The sequence below is a fragment of the Dermacentor albipictus genome, chromosome 1 (genome assembly GCF_038994185.2).
Source record: "Dermacentor albipictus isolate Rhodes 1998 colony chromosome 1, USDA_Dalb.pri_finalv2, whole genome shotgun sequence".
NCBI lineage: Eukaryota > Metazoa > Arthropoda > Arachnida > Ixodida > Ixodidae > Dermacentor > Dermacentor albipictus.
This window is the reverse complement of record NC_091821.1, coordinates 243,015,629-243,031,082: the sequence shown is the minus strand read 5'-3', so window position 1 is coordinate 243,031,082 and position 15,454 is coordinate 243,015,629. Positions and strand designations below refer to the sequence as shown.

General features: G+C 41.4%; 1 protein-coding gene across 10 annotated transcripts in view; it reads right to left on the bottom strand.

Moving 5' to 3' along the window:
- Positions 1 to 15,454, bottom strand: part of LOC135901610 (mucin-2-like) — a 76,848-nt gene that overhangs the window by 24,105 nt on the left and 37,289 nt on the right. For 8 of the 10 annotated variants that reach the window (XM_065431456.2, XM_065431461.2, XM_065431459.2 and 5 more), the window contains 2 exons: positions 8,580 to 8,606; positions 4,413 to 4,480 (listed from right to left, as the gene is read on the bottom strand). In XM_065431456.2, coding sequence (XP_065287528.1) covers positions 4,413 to 4,480; positions 8,580 to 8,606 — 95 coding nt within the window. The remainder of the gene's footprint in view (positions 1 to 4,412; positions 4,481 to 8,579; positions 8,607 to 15,454) is intronic. The other 2 variants (XM_065431462.2, XM_065431466.2) reach the window with 1 other exon arrangement.

The window sequence follows — 15,454 nt, the reverse complement described above, 5'->3', positions numbered from 1 at the left end:
CTGCTGGTTGGCATGCGTTTTGAGAGATGGCGCCACCAGGCTATGCGCAACGATCCAGCACTAGGCAATGTATAGAAGAAACACTTCTATTCCTTCAGAAGAAATCCAACTACCATAGCACATATGTGCAAACTTGTAATGAAGTGGTCCTTAAGGGGGCACGAGGCACTTCAAAAAACTTCATTTTTAAAACAATTTGAATAAAATTTGCACAGTTAATGTATTTTCACCAGCTGATCTCAAAAATGAAATAATCTTTTTCTGTTATAAATATTTTTTTATATTCGAAACAAGATGTTCTTTGTTTAGGGCCTAATGAGCTAATTAACAGCAACTTGCACGGCAATGTACAGCACAGAGAATCAATTCTGAATGTTCATAGCATGTTATAAGCCATAAATAATTGTTTTAGGCATTTTGAAGTGAAGTTATAGGTTTTCAAACTTAGTCATAACAAATGCCCAACATGACATTCTTCTACTATCATGGTGGGCATATTTTATGACTAAGTTTGACAGCATATACCTTCACTCAAAAATGGCCTAAAACAGCGATTTATAGCTCACAATACACGGTGAACGTTCAGAATTGATTCAGCGTGCTGTACGTTACCGTGCAAGTAGCTGTTAATTAGCTTATTAGGTCTTAAACAAAGAACATCCTCTTTCGGATATCACAAAAAATATTTATCACGGTAAAAAATAATTGCATTTCTGAAGTCAGTTGTTAAAAATACATGAAATGTAGAAATTTCATCAGAATTGTTTAAGAAAAATAAAAAAAAGTGCCTCATTCCACCTTATTAGACCCAGATAAAGCTGGTAGACCATGCATGGGGGTAGCGCAGGTTGACAATGATCGTTCATGTCCAAACGAGCTCAGCTCCTGTTAATGTGCCTTTCTTTCAAAACCTTGGTTCGTATTGCGGGCGAGATGGCAGGCTTTTGCACAACTATGCTCCCATAGGGAGCATATACAGCGACTCTAGAAGCGTTGTTGGGGTCCACAGGCGACTACTACAAACATGCGTATAAGTTCGTCTGTATGCTTATTAAGATTTTGTGCTGACAGAAAGTTCCAACTGCTTGTGTGATACAATCTGATATGATCCAAGTTCCTTGTAGTGGTTAATCAGTCCAATCCTCGCACATGCTTTCGTGCTTTCCATACATATGGCTCTCATCGCTCTTCCCTTTGTCCGCCTTGTATATGGGAAATGTTCTGTCGACCTGAACGAACCTTGTACCGACAGACTGGGCACCGTGGAAAGTCTGCACATGTTTGTGTACCTGCTCGAGCCAGGTCTTTCACCAAATATACCGAATACAATAAAACCACGTAACTGTTGACGTTGAAGCTGAAGTTTGGCCTCAGTACTAAGAATCCACAGCAAGGTTTTGCTACATACGATGACATACCATCATCTCAAACTCTATGGTCACGTGACTGCAGAGCCACTAATGGCATCCCGGCACCAGCAATAGCTCTTAATTCAGTGTTGTCATTAATGAAGCCTGCAGAAACATAGGCCATTGCACAAAATGATCACCTCACATTTACACAATGTTCCCCCGAAGATAACTGATGTTGATGGTCTCATCTAGCAGGCTAGAAAAAGAGTAACTTTAACTGAGACATCCATACAATACACTTTTGTTGTCCTCAATATCAACTTAAGAATCGCATGAATGTTGTCCACATTGTATCATTCCAATCTTCCACCTGGTGTTTTGTCAGTCGCGTGATAAAGCATGAATACCACAACCACTGTAAGTGTGTTGCTCAACTTACTGCGACATCTCGCTGAAGAAGCTAAATCAAAACCACTTGGTACAAAACTTTTATTAATAGAAGTGGAGTTTTCTTACGAGTCCTAGGCAATGTTCAATAAGTAGCACAGGTGTTCTTACGAATTTAAGCAAAAATCAAAACAGTTGAAATTTTGATATGTATACCTATAACGAGCACAAGAATACGCAGAAGACCAATGCTTGTCTCTATCATCAGAGCAAAGTTAGAAGTTTGGTATATATCATACTCTCAGAATACTGGCATCTTGCACATACACAGGGATCATCACATATAACATGCGAAATAATTAAGGCTCACCATATCAGTAAAGAAGCAGACACGTGTAAGCCAGCAGTGTTTTTTTAGACTTCTGCGAACATTGCCTGTACAAAAAGTGCTGTGGCACTTGTTTTTTGTGAATAATTATGGTCACTATACTGGCCACATGTGCTTCAGTTTTTGTTCAGTCAGCTCTGTCTTGTGTCACAATCAGTTTTTTTTTTTTTCCTCTTCAAACTGTTCACAATGAAGCAAAACCAACTTGTCCACATTTCAATTCTTTCTCAAAACACTTGTTTACTGGATGCTGCATATCATGGCACACTATGTTCTACATAACTAAACATGAAATGCAGCTGCTGTCATCACATTTCCATACCTGCCAACTTCACGACCTAAAAATCGGGGAGACTTGTCAAGTGAGAGGAAGGGAGGGGCGATCACGTGAAGCAAGCAAAAAAAGCAACAAGACATTGTTCATTTGATAGGATGATGACATTATTGTTTGTGAACGTTTCCTGTATTCTACCAGGACAAATGATGATCATTAAAATTGTGATCGTCGTAAATAATGAAGCAGGCACTAAGACGCTATGTCACAACTAAGGTGACACAACGTCTAAGGTGAGCTATGTCACATCTAAGGTGCACTGATGCCAGCGCCGACATTTATGGAGAAACAATGCACAGAAATGCACTATAAGGCATGGTGTCCAAGATCACTTACACTCCATCGCAGGCACTTAGCCAATCTTGGAGGCCATGTATTAACCACCTATCTATAGTGTCCGATTCAGCAAAAGGTGTTGTGATGGTAACCTGACATACTGAAATTATTTTAACTGTGTGGCTCAAATCGCAGCCTTTCAATCACATTATGACATCATGATAATGTGTCAAGTTATGACAGATGCACTGCAGTAGTTAAATCAGCTGGTTTTTTATTGTATGTGGCTTAACCAACGACAGTCTTTGCGCGCGAGTTGGAAAGTCCCATCCCTGGAAGATATTTCACTAAATGGTGAAAGCCGTACAAACATACAAAATGGTAATAATCTGTACACCGCACAGCACTACGGAGAGTTGGCAGCTATGTGCATACAGCAAGTTTATTTTTGCAATTAGTGCTTCTTGATAACAGCTATTTTTTAACAGTAATGTCCATACAATCAGGAAGAGTGATGAAAATTGGGAGGCTCCTGGACAAATTGCGGAAGTTGACAGGTGGGCATGTCCAGTTATATTGAGCTCAACTGTATGAGGCAATCCACAGCTGGCAAAATTTCTTTAGATCAGATCGTATGCATTAATTTGTTATTTCCATTCTTTTTAGATATACTATTATAGTTTGAAAGGAAAGGACAGGTAAGCTCAAATGCAACATGCGCATTCAAACTCACCTACCCCTGGCCCAAAATTTTGAGAAGCAGCACATTAAAAGCTTCCTTAATATCAGCAGGGTACGATAACCTTTATTGCCAACAAATGACCGGGCTACAGCAAACAGGCACAGTAATAATATTTTTTTAAAAACTAACGAACAAAAATGTACCCACACACTAAGACTTGCAGCTTGAGAGGTCGATCATATTTACACATCAATAATCTCTGATATCCAACATGGTACTTTTTTAAATAACAAGAAAATATATAAGGTTCAATTTTCAGTTTGACATGACTTGTCACAAGACAACAAGGCTATACATATATATATATATATATACATACATACATATATGTATATATATATATATACACTGTACATATACATACATATATCCATATAGACTATCCTATTCATTTTAAGGATACAAAAAAATTACCTTAAAATCTGACAAGACTAAATGCCACAAGCTCAAACACTGGACTACAAAGCAACTGCTTTAAAAACAGAAAGGAAAGGTTTCACTGATCTTATATGCATTTTTAAACAGATCTCTTTCTCTTTCACAACAAAAGAAACACCTTATACAAGTGCAATCTAGTTTGTACTCGGGCACATTAACATGAACGACAACAAATTGCAGTTTCTCAACAAACAAACAAAAAAAATTACAAGAACTGTGCCAGAAAGTTTAGGTAGGGGAGGGATGGAAGATGAGGTGAGGCATTAACTACAAGAGGGAGAACTGTCACTTTTAAGTCACACACTTACACGCAAGCACATTGCACATTCACACACTCAATGCACTCATGGATAGAAAAACCCACTGCTCAAATTCACAAAAGCTGACTAAAAACACTTTGATCTGACCACTGTTCACACCCTAAGCTCGACGGTATCTTCAAAAACGTTCAGCACACACTGGCTCTTCCCCCTCACAACTGGTGCGAGACAATACCTTGAGCATAACCTTGTCTTCTCCACTGAGTGCCCAGACCGAATTGAAGCCATCAAAGATGTGCGTTTCTGTAAGGGAAGTGAAGGATACAACATTGAGATAAGGCAAAAAAATGCTCTCACAACTTGTAGCAACTGGCATCACAAGTGCCATTTATGGACTGTTCAGTATGTTTCAGCTGTAGCCACATACACCACAAGGCAAATCAACTATAACTTTCAAGCTTTTGTAGCTTTGGCACGGCAAACAGACAAGTGCAGTGCAAAGATCATGCGGTGATGATCACATCTGCAAAGTACTACCCTGCACAAATACTACACAAAAACAGCTGTAGTTTAAGCTGCAGTTCACATGCCCTTCTCAGCAGCACCACTCTTCCCACCAGAAGACGTGACCTTACAGTTGTGGCGTTTGCATCAATCCCATGTACCACAAGCCTGCCAGCATTGTATAAGTTGTATATGTCAGTTTTCAAAGCAACAAAGACAAAGAAAAAGATGGCAACAACTCAGTGAGCACAGTGTTGTCGTCTTTGTTGTGCTGAAGGCGAACATCTCAATTTGTGAACTACAAAGTGCATGCTGTAGCCAAGGTGCACCACTGTAGCCCAGTTAGTGCTTCCACAGCATGTTCTGCACCCCATGGATAAACACCCTTACTTTTCAGAATGAGATGGTTCACACTATGGCAGTGCCTAATTATGGCAGATATGGGGCCATGTATAGCAGGAAGAAGTAAGGAGAGAGAAATTCAAGCACCACTATTGACTTGAACATATTATACCCCTGTCACACAGACAGCTGCGAACTCCGTTGACATGAAACTCCCTAATCGAGATAGACGACAATGGAGTTGCAGCTGTGCTACATGGCACAGTGCGAGCTTTCGATGGGCGCCACATGGGACAGAATAAGTGCTGCTGCGCTTACTTTCACGTGCAACTGCTCACAATTACAGTTGCCGATAAAGGTACTTTTTTCTTTTCTTTTTTTAGCACAGTATGTAATCTGACAAAGTCACAGCAGGAAAGTTTGCTGTATGTTAACGCAAGACTTGTTTTCCAAGCATAGTGAAGCTGAAAGTGATTCTGGCCACACTGTGCTCTTGCTTTCGTGTGTGGTAGCATGGGTTCCATTGTTTGACCGGTGCGCTTCAAGTTGTGATTCTATGCTGTGTATTGTGCATGTGCATGTGTTTGCGATGAGCTCAACTGCTTCTAGATGAGTGACGAAGCGGATAAACAAAAGAAATGGCAAGACATTTCCCCATGCAGCATGGCGAAGCATTGGTGTAGAGGGTACAGGCGCTATATCCTCAAAAACAAATTAAAAGCTACAATTACCTGGCATATAAACCAAGGCAATAAAATAATTATGCTAAAATTTGTGAGCCAGTTAAGATGATTTTATTAGCGTGGTTTTCTTTTTCGCAGCTGTCGCTATTTGGGAACGAGAGTACTCCACCCAGCCGTAATGGTCATTGCCGAACTCCCTTCGCCGAAATCTCCATTTAACTTCCTTGGTGCAAGGGAGACCATGTGACAAGGAGCACAACTCCTTTGATGTAAAGACGAAGGAGTTAAATGGAGTTCGCAGGTGCCTGCATTACAGGGGTATTAGACAGGCTTCCTTTGAGACATTTGCCACTGCACTTATGTCCTGTCACATACTGCAGCGAATGACATAACAAGGGAAAAAAAAATCTTGACAAACATGACACAAGAAAAGCTGTTGCCTCATGATTGCTTTTCTACAAAAAAGAATATGTGCAGTCGTGAGCAAAAGTGGAGAGACCATGGCTGCAGGAGCGGGAGCAGCTGCGGGGGCCACTACGTGGTGCTGCTATCTCACGCCGCGTGCTCGCTTCAAAAGTACCTTGAGTGACGACAAACTTCATCCTCGCTCTCACGCGGGTGCTTATCACACGTAATTAATTTCTAGTGCACCATTCGGTTGCTCGCTGCTAACGGTCGCGGCGAAGGGGATAGCGTGTCGCAAAGCGCCTAAAGTGTCTGAAGGGAAAGTAGGGCGAACTGCTTCCTTCCTCCTCCGTTTTCGGCATGCTGCTGGAAGGCACGCGCGGCTTCCACTCGACTACCGAGTCATTAGGTAGAGACGAATACATCAAGGTGCGAAATGCAAGGCAATGCGGATCCTCGCTTTGAACACCCCATTCAAATAAGCATTGAAAATGTTTGGCACTGACAGGTTCAAAAAATTTTAACATAACATTCAACTAATACTTAGTGAAGTTGCCATTAACGGCAATTACACCAGCAGCTCAGAGCGGCATCGAATCATAGTGATGACACAACATCGGGGCGAGCCCGAAGAGTCTTCCATTCTTGTTTTACGGCAGTCCACAGTTGATCAGCCTTAGCTGTGCAGAGATCCCAGGCTGCAAATTACTTCTTGATCAGCCCCCACACGTTTTCAATGTGGTTCCGAAAGGGGGTATTCGAAGGGAGGATCCACAGTACCTTGCATTTTACACCTCGGTGTATTCGTCTCTACCTAATGATTTGGAAGTCGAGTGGAAGCCACCCATACCTTCCAACAGCATGCCAATACAGGCACGGCATCGACGTGTAACCGTCCAGGCACACCGAAAACGGAAGAGGAGGGAAGCAGTTCGCCCTAGAGACTTTAGGCGCTTTGCGATGCGCGCTCTCCTTTGCCGCGACCGTCAGCAGCAGAGCAACCTAACGGTGCACTAGAAATTTATCAAGCGTGATAAGCAACTGCATGAGAACGAGGGTGAAGTTTGGTGTAACTTGGGGTATTCTCAAAGCGAGCGCAAGGCGCGAGATACCAGTGGCGCGTAGCGGCCCCGCAGCTGCTCCCGCGCCCAGAGCCATGGTCACCCCACTTTTGCTCACGACTGTACATGGCTGTCAAGTGTACGAGAGGGACTGTACCTAGCGAACATCATTACACAAGGAGCATTGCATGTTTCAAGTGCAGCTGTAAGAAATCTTGCTAAGCTCATCGAGAATCGTATTTGCTATTTCTAACTACTGAGCCAAGAAGTCATTTGCAAACCTTGAATGCAGGCCAACCATACACTGGAAGCCAGTTTGGCAAAGCAAAGAGCTTGCAATATGCAAACAATGCCACAAGCACTATTAAAAGTTCTTTTCCAAAAGGGGTATGCTACAAGGGCATATAATAACGAAAAACAAACAAAAAAGGAACATAAGATAAACACATGAAGCAATGAGTTTACGCATTGTTGCTTGTGTGGACATGATGCAAAGGCTTATGTCATAGCTATCTTGACACCATCGGCAGTGTCATTTGTTTTTAAGAACTGAACACAAAATAATGCACTTGTGTGGTGTCACTTAATATGTCTACCTGTGTACACTTCATTAAATGCTCACTGCAGCAGCTAAATGGCTGTGGCACTCTGCTGCTGAGCAAAAGGTCATAGGTTTGTTTTCTGGCCATGGGTTCCATGTTCCAATAAGGGCAGTATTCTTATTACTGTGACTGATGTATCAACACAAGACTTTGGCTTTTTATTTCCTAATTAGCAGAACAGTATTTCTCCATCCAACAAGTGGAAGGAGGCTCGAAACAGAAGCTCTGTTCTGTTCAGAAAATTTAACCCCAATTCGCCTAATGCCTAACACCAAAGTTCCATGGAAAGTCCCAAGCCTCTTGTGTGTGGGGTTGCAGTAATAAATAACTGCAGATGCCCAGTACACGAGCAAAGACTCCTGGATGCCAAGACATTGTGCTCTCTTTCCATATTGGTGGTTTTACTATTGCCAAACATTACTACGATAATCTTTTGTAAGCAAACAGATTTTATGAAGGGCAACAGTTTGTTTCCTTGCCACAGTACTGCATAAGCAGAGACTCCATTAATTTTCACAATGATAGAAAAGGTGTCAACCTTGGGTGAGGTTTGGAGGTTCATAAATAGTTAAAGTAAAGGGCTGTGCCGCACTGCCCCTTAGTGGTCTGGACAAATAAACTACGTTGTTGTCCATCTGCTAACACTTCTCGTTTTCTACACGTAATCGTTCCAACTGACACTTTAGTTTCCATCTGCATGGATAAGGAAACCAAATCAGTGTGGAACAACAAAAACAAGATATTCATAACCTCACAACATTGCACACTGCATATGACATGTACAGTTTTGCTATGGTATGCTTACTTTTCACGCGGAGAAATGCTGCTTTGCCTGAAAGTGACGAACAAATATTTGAGACAAAAGGAACAAGGTGGTTAGCGCGGAGTTGACACAAATCCCTAACTTATTTCAAAATTTTCATTTCTCCAAATGTCTAGTTGTATGCCAGCCAGCACTTTGGATTTACATAAATATTCAGAATTTAACCAGAAATGACTTGACGATCCTGATGGCACCAAAATATGTTAATAGTGCACTGATAAACAACCTTCACACTCTAACGTACGTATTCAGAAATTCATCTCAACTTGATACCCACGCCTGACTTGATTTAAACGACGCCTGTTGTGAACGCACCAAAGGAAACGCAATGAGTGTCTTAGGCACGTTCTCATTTATATTAAGTCAAGCATGGGCTTCAAGTTCAGATGCATTTTTGAAGACAGGGGTAAATCCCTTAATGTAATGCATGTCGTGCAAGTTGAACAGATGAGTTTGCTACAAAAATTACTAGAGGGAACTCTGGTACTAGTGTCAATAGGAGCTGCAAGTAATAACCGTTCAGTCTGCATGTGAATAATGGGTAGTACATGGATGTGCCTAAACTTCGCCCTTTCTGGTTTCAAACGGCTGTTACATTTTTTTTTTAAATTGCATTTTATATGCAACAACTCACAATGATTTTTTTACACGTTCACAGAGACTGCTTTTATAAAACTGACTGCTAGAAAAGATAGGACGATAAAGCGTAAAAAATAATGCCACACGAACAGAAGATCAGATAAATCCATGCATGGGCCATCGTAACCTAATGTTCCCATGGTAGCTGAATGATTGCAGTGTCCAGAGTTCCCTCTAGCAATTTTTTTACAAAACTATCGAATTGAAGACCGTGAGTAGAAGCATACTTGCTGTCTAATCATCAAAATGGAAGCAACAGAAAAAAATCAGAGTAACAACGGTCATTTCTATAATGAAGAGAGGTGTTGGAATTGCTAGATCCATAGATGGATTCAGGCTAACTACAGCACGATCATGACCTAGTTAGAGCTGCAGATATTCATTTGCTAAAAGTATCTGGGTAAACCACGAAGAGGAACAAAAAGTTTCATAATAGTGTGTAAACAAATGCACCATTTTTAGAGATACTATTGAAGTCTCAGGAAGCATGTTTCTTCTAGTATGCAGTGGACAGGGTTTTAGGTTCTTTTATGCTGAATGGGAAGGCAGTGTCCTTCCCACATTACCCTGCAAGTTTAAAGGAAGAACCTAATTGTTCCAAGTACCATGCATGCTAGTAATATTTGGATATAACATGATGATATAACATGACGGCTTCCGACTTCCTTGCCCTTCCATAGAGAGCTCAATGTAGTAAACACCATAGCGATATGATGTTCTCAGATGATCACCTTACGAGATACTTTCACGAGACTTCACGCGACTAGCACCTCACATGTTGGCACCAATGGACAACAGTGCGCTTGGCACTATGCTAAGACAGTATGCTTGGTACATAGTGCGCCACAATGCTATTGTGCACAGATGCCAGATGTGTCCTATGCTTGTCAAGCAAAGTGAAAGTAACTTCTATTGTGATCATCCGAGAATACTGTCCCTGCTTATAGTGCAGCTGTACAAGACAAAATATCAGTTACAGTAAGGCTGCCGGAGAATTCTGCAGACAAACAAGGGCAATCCAGAGGAGGGCACATGGAATGAACGAATGAGGAAAGAGAAAAGGAAGAAAGAAAAGAAAGAGCACAACAGCGCATCTGCCACAGCGACAGCATGTTGTATGTTCCATTACAGGCACTGTAAACAGTCACGTGGTATGAGGCACTCTGTGGAAGCATGGCAAAAGCTGTGGACATGCAGGGGTTACCTAGGCAACAAAGAAGCCGCTAAACATGCATAGCCCAATTTCGGAGGCAACGCTCTGCACTAGCCTTTTGACAGCAGCATGCACTCCTTGCCAAACTCCACCTTAAACATGTGTGCATTGTCGCTATTTGGCATCACAGTTGTTGTGCAATGTAAACATTTTCCTTTTTCCTCTATTCTTTTTTGTTATTTTGTCTGCTATGCCAAGATCGTCAGGAAAGGCTGGTGCTCAGGTGTTAACCTTTTTAAGCTAGCAAATTTAAAAGGATGGAAACATCTCGGTCGCATGCTTCTAATTGTGCACATATGCTTGGTTTGCAAGTGTTTTGCATGTCTACAGGTTTGAACATTGTTTTGGCTATGGTGCTGTACCACTGATAGTGCAAATATCAGCGACTCTGGCAATTTATGTTATTAGCAGTCTATGCTGACCTTTGAACAAAAAAGCTTTTACCCTTTGAACTGTCTTATTTCGAGATAAAGAATGCCACTGGAGTTCTTTGCCTATAGTGCACATTCAAAAATGTGCCATCACAAGGTGCAAGAGAGACTTAACCATTGGGTGTTTAGTGTTGGCTGTGAGTTTCCTTCATCCTACAGTGATCAAAAGGGTTGCTGGAACTTTGTAATGAATGTAAAGGAAGGATGCAGCAAGAAGCTTAACCAAATTACACGGATAAGCATCGGCTGAAAGTGGTGCCTTATATACACAAACTATTTCTGTGCCTAAACAAGCCCACATGCTTTCACTTTCGCCCTTGTGTTAACAGAAGGCAATATTACAAAAGGACAGCAGAAACATGCTTCCTTCCCTTTTTTGGTGAATTATTTGAAAGTTCAGGGATGAAAGCGGCCTAGGGAGTCATGGGGCAGCTCTGCGAGCAGCGAATTTTGCGCATTGGAACAGGTTTGGAACATGCTACGTAAGGTTCCACACGAGTCAAATACAGACAAATCAAGAAAAGATGTTCTTTATTTGACTTTGCAGAACACTATTAGGTTATGGTGAATCAGTTCTGCGGAAGCCAGCAAGGTGGAGGAAGTTCACTAAATGAAAAAAATTTCATATGCCCGACAAAGAAAACCCATTTGCATTTCTCGAGAATCACTTTTAAGTTACATACTCGAGGTGCCAACTAAATGTGACCAAGAAAAAAAAAATAACCAAGGGATTTACACAAACAGCCCCCACTGTACATTGATAGGCTTTTGTTAATGCTAGTTGGGAGTTTTTTTTCGTTGTGGACAAGCATATAATATTTGTGTTTAATTAGTTAACATTAATTGCCTCACTTAATGGATAAGAATATTGGATAACGCAAATCCTAGGTTGCTTTAAATTCAGTTATCACCCATGTTTCAACATCCTCCACAACTTTTTCACTGACATCTCAACAATCAGGTAAGATTATAAAGTTTGCTAATTAGATGTATTCGTGCACAATGAACAAGAAATACTGACTGTGACCACCACGAACAACACCCATCAACATACACTGAAAGCTGTTCGCATAAAGCCCTCAGTTATTTTTTAAATTCCTGTTGACATTCAGCTGACATAGAGTGCCACAGAATACATGCGAAGTTACTTTGTTAGTCATTGCATGTATGCTAGTATTCCACTAACTTGGCAGAAGAAAGACGAAAAAACTGTGACATCTATGAAAGGAAGAGAGGGAAAAAAAGTGCTCAGTGGCTTTGCTATCAGTGTCGCGGACCAATACTTTGCTCAAACCTGAATATTAGGGCCGCCCCATAAAGTCCATGTAAAACGACAACCGATGTTCTAAATGCCAAAAAATGGTTTCTTGATACTTTCGGACTAGATCTGGGCAAGTCTAATCATGAACATCATTGCCGTGAATACTATTTCTGTCGTTCGTGTATTCTTCGACCCTTTACGGCTGCCATTCAGCCACAACGGTAGACTAAAACTGAAACTGCTCGGTTTGCATGTTGCGGCCGCAAAAGTCTAATTTTGTATGGTGCGGTTTGCAGAATATAGAGTAGCTGGAGTGAAAATGAGTGACGATTACGGTTGCCATGGGATATTTCTGGTCAAGAAGCTTCACAAAAGCAAGTAGCTTGTTTGTCAGCGTGCCACACTACCATCCCGGTAACCGGATGTGATGCGTGTGCAAAATATATTTTAACATTACACACATGGTGTTTGTCATTAATTGATGCAGATTTAGCAATAGGGTGTACAAGCAAGCCCTAAAATGTATAATGACAGACCGTATTACTTATTCATTCAGCTAAGAGCGCAGTTTTCTTTCCCGACTGCCCCATAAATAGAGTGCCAGTTCAAATCATCTTTAGCTGGTCTGAATATAATGCAAACTCGTAAGACTTACATAAAACATTCATAATGCATTGCAAAGCACAAAGGAGTTTCGTTTTCCTGTGGCCAAGTTACAATGCACCTCCAAACACGCCCACACTCCAAAGATGCCGATGCTGAAATGGATTGCTTAAGCTTGGCTTCTAGGGCTAAATGCTAGCCAACACATGGCTGTGTGGTCATCGCACAAACATTCCACAAAATTTAGCGACTTCATTGGAAGTTAGTGTTTTGGAGCAAGTTGACGCAGCTCAATGGTTTGGCGCAAGATGGCACATCCCTGAATAGGGAGTTTTAGATTTTGCGTACGCTAACAGGTTTGGGTACCCAAAGGAACCTTTGCATATGTAAAGTGCCATGCCTAGCTTGCATTGTTTTGTACTCTTTTAAGGTTCTTTTGCAAGCTCGGCAGTTTGCATCCCAACTTTCCACATGCAAAACCGAAAATTTCCTAGTTTCAGATATTATGCCTGTCTTGAATCTATTCCATAATGTCAATTCTGTGGCTCATCACAAAATGAGAAGCATGTTAACTAGTGTAGTGACTACTTTTAGCAACACAGATGTATACATTTAGAAGGTTCCTGGGGCGTGAAAACAATGAGTTCAAACATATCAATCAAGCATCATCACACGTTTACATGCAGCCCCTGTTAATACACCCCAGTTAGGTTGCGTGGCTAGGAATAAGTATAGCAGACGCACGACACCTCATCCAACATGAATCATCTGATTACCACTCTGACAGGCACAGAGTCAAAATAGTGCAATCAACTGAAAGGCGATTCAAATTAGTCAACATATCGATAATTCAACATGGTCGACTTCCGTTAATTCAACCCTGACGGGACTGATAAACCTGATAGAATTATCCAGCAGGTGGAAATAAACAAGTGGGCAAACGTCTAACGTGTCGCACCATGGCGGTTTCCTAAAGTCAGTTTCAACGCAATATATCCTTGTTATGCGGTAAAGCATACGAAATCCGCAACAGTAGTTTTGGTTTCGGATCTGAGAGCACCGCACAGGCAATACTCAGCCTCATTTTTCAAAAAATAATAATAATAATAATAATAATAATAATAACAACAGGCACACATTACAATTGGGTAAATACCATAATCAGAGATTGAGAGCTACTATAACTGCTTGAAAATTTTCCTAGGACAGGTTGAAAAAAGTTTTTGACAGGAGATGACGTGTTCCAACACATTCACTGTCCCCAAGTTCCACAGAGGCTGCCACTAAAAGGGTCGCTACTGAGGTTGTCGTGGGGGTCAGGCGCATATGCATGCTGACAGGTCAAGTTCGAATTATCCGGTGAAGGCCAATTTTAGGATCGAAATAACCAAAACATCAAATTAATAGAAGTCTACTGTATACATAATTACCTTTACTACAAGACTAAATAAAACACAGCTTCTTTAGACTTTAGTTTTCCCTCCCATAGATAAGAATCTGCATGCATACTGCTTAAAATGCACCTACGCAAACTCCTTCCTGCTTGGGCCTTCGCAAGACCTGATGTATTGGATAAATTAAAAAAAACAAGGCTACAGACCAGCTGCTGTATTACCCGACAGACAACTAGGCAGTGAGCACAGTCTTTAATAGTGTGCGCAGCTAGAGAAGAGAGTGGCAAAAGCAATCCAGAGCAGAACACACAGTATCAACAAATAAAGGGCAACAAGCTTGTGTGATGTACTCAGATGAGGTCAACCACAGAGCCCCATGCATCTGTAAGGTGTGCTTGCTCTTGGCACATGTTGAAGCTGCTTCAATCGATCGCGATAAATTTTTGTGTATGGAGATAAAGAGGAATGTCATTGCACAGCCGGTTTATCTGGGTATTTTGGCCTTTGCTACAATGAAACTCTGAAGATTGTTCTCAACTATGATGAGCAGCGATGGCATGCTTATGGTAACATAGGTTCCTTTCAAACCTACAGTGACCTGTTTCTGTCTAAAGACTTCCTTCATTGAGCCGAGGCCAGTATTAAAGAAGAGACATGTATTGGACGCCCATAAGCCTGCATCACGCATTGCTTGTGCACCCAGCAATTGCTCACCGGACACAACATGTACTCCTGCCACTAACGGCGAGAAGTTGGAGAGATGCGCCCTCTCATGAGTGACGTCACAGTCAGGACCCAGCTTGCTCCAGATCACTCAGCTGCTGCATGTGCTATGCATCCTGAAGGATGTTTCAGATGCTTTCCGCTGTCAAGTCTAAAGTATGAATTGATGCTTAAATATTGGAAGCCATGCTGAGTTAAATGGGTCGACTTCCCTTGCAATGTAGAGGTGTGCTGTGCATGTTGATAAAGTTCGTTAAAAAGCTGCCCACAAATTCAGCATGTGAAGAGGTGTTTTTTTTGCTCCAAGCGTGAACATTCCCTTTATTACTAAGTTACGGTGGACACTATTTTACACAGAAAAGCAACCTTGCCATTTATAACATTGTAAATACACATATAAGATAGATACTGCTTGCAAACCTTCCATCAAGCTTCTATTGACCTTGTGAGTTGTTCTATAATAGTGCGGAAATGGAAGAGTCAGGCAAGCATTTTCTACGTATTAACTTGCTACAACTGTCTCTGTTCCCTGCAACAACCGCTCAGAAAAAGTGTTGCTCAGGGCTCTTAGTACGACTGTGTCATAACAGTGC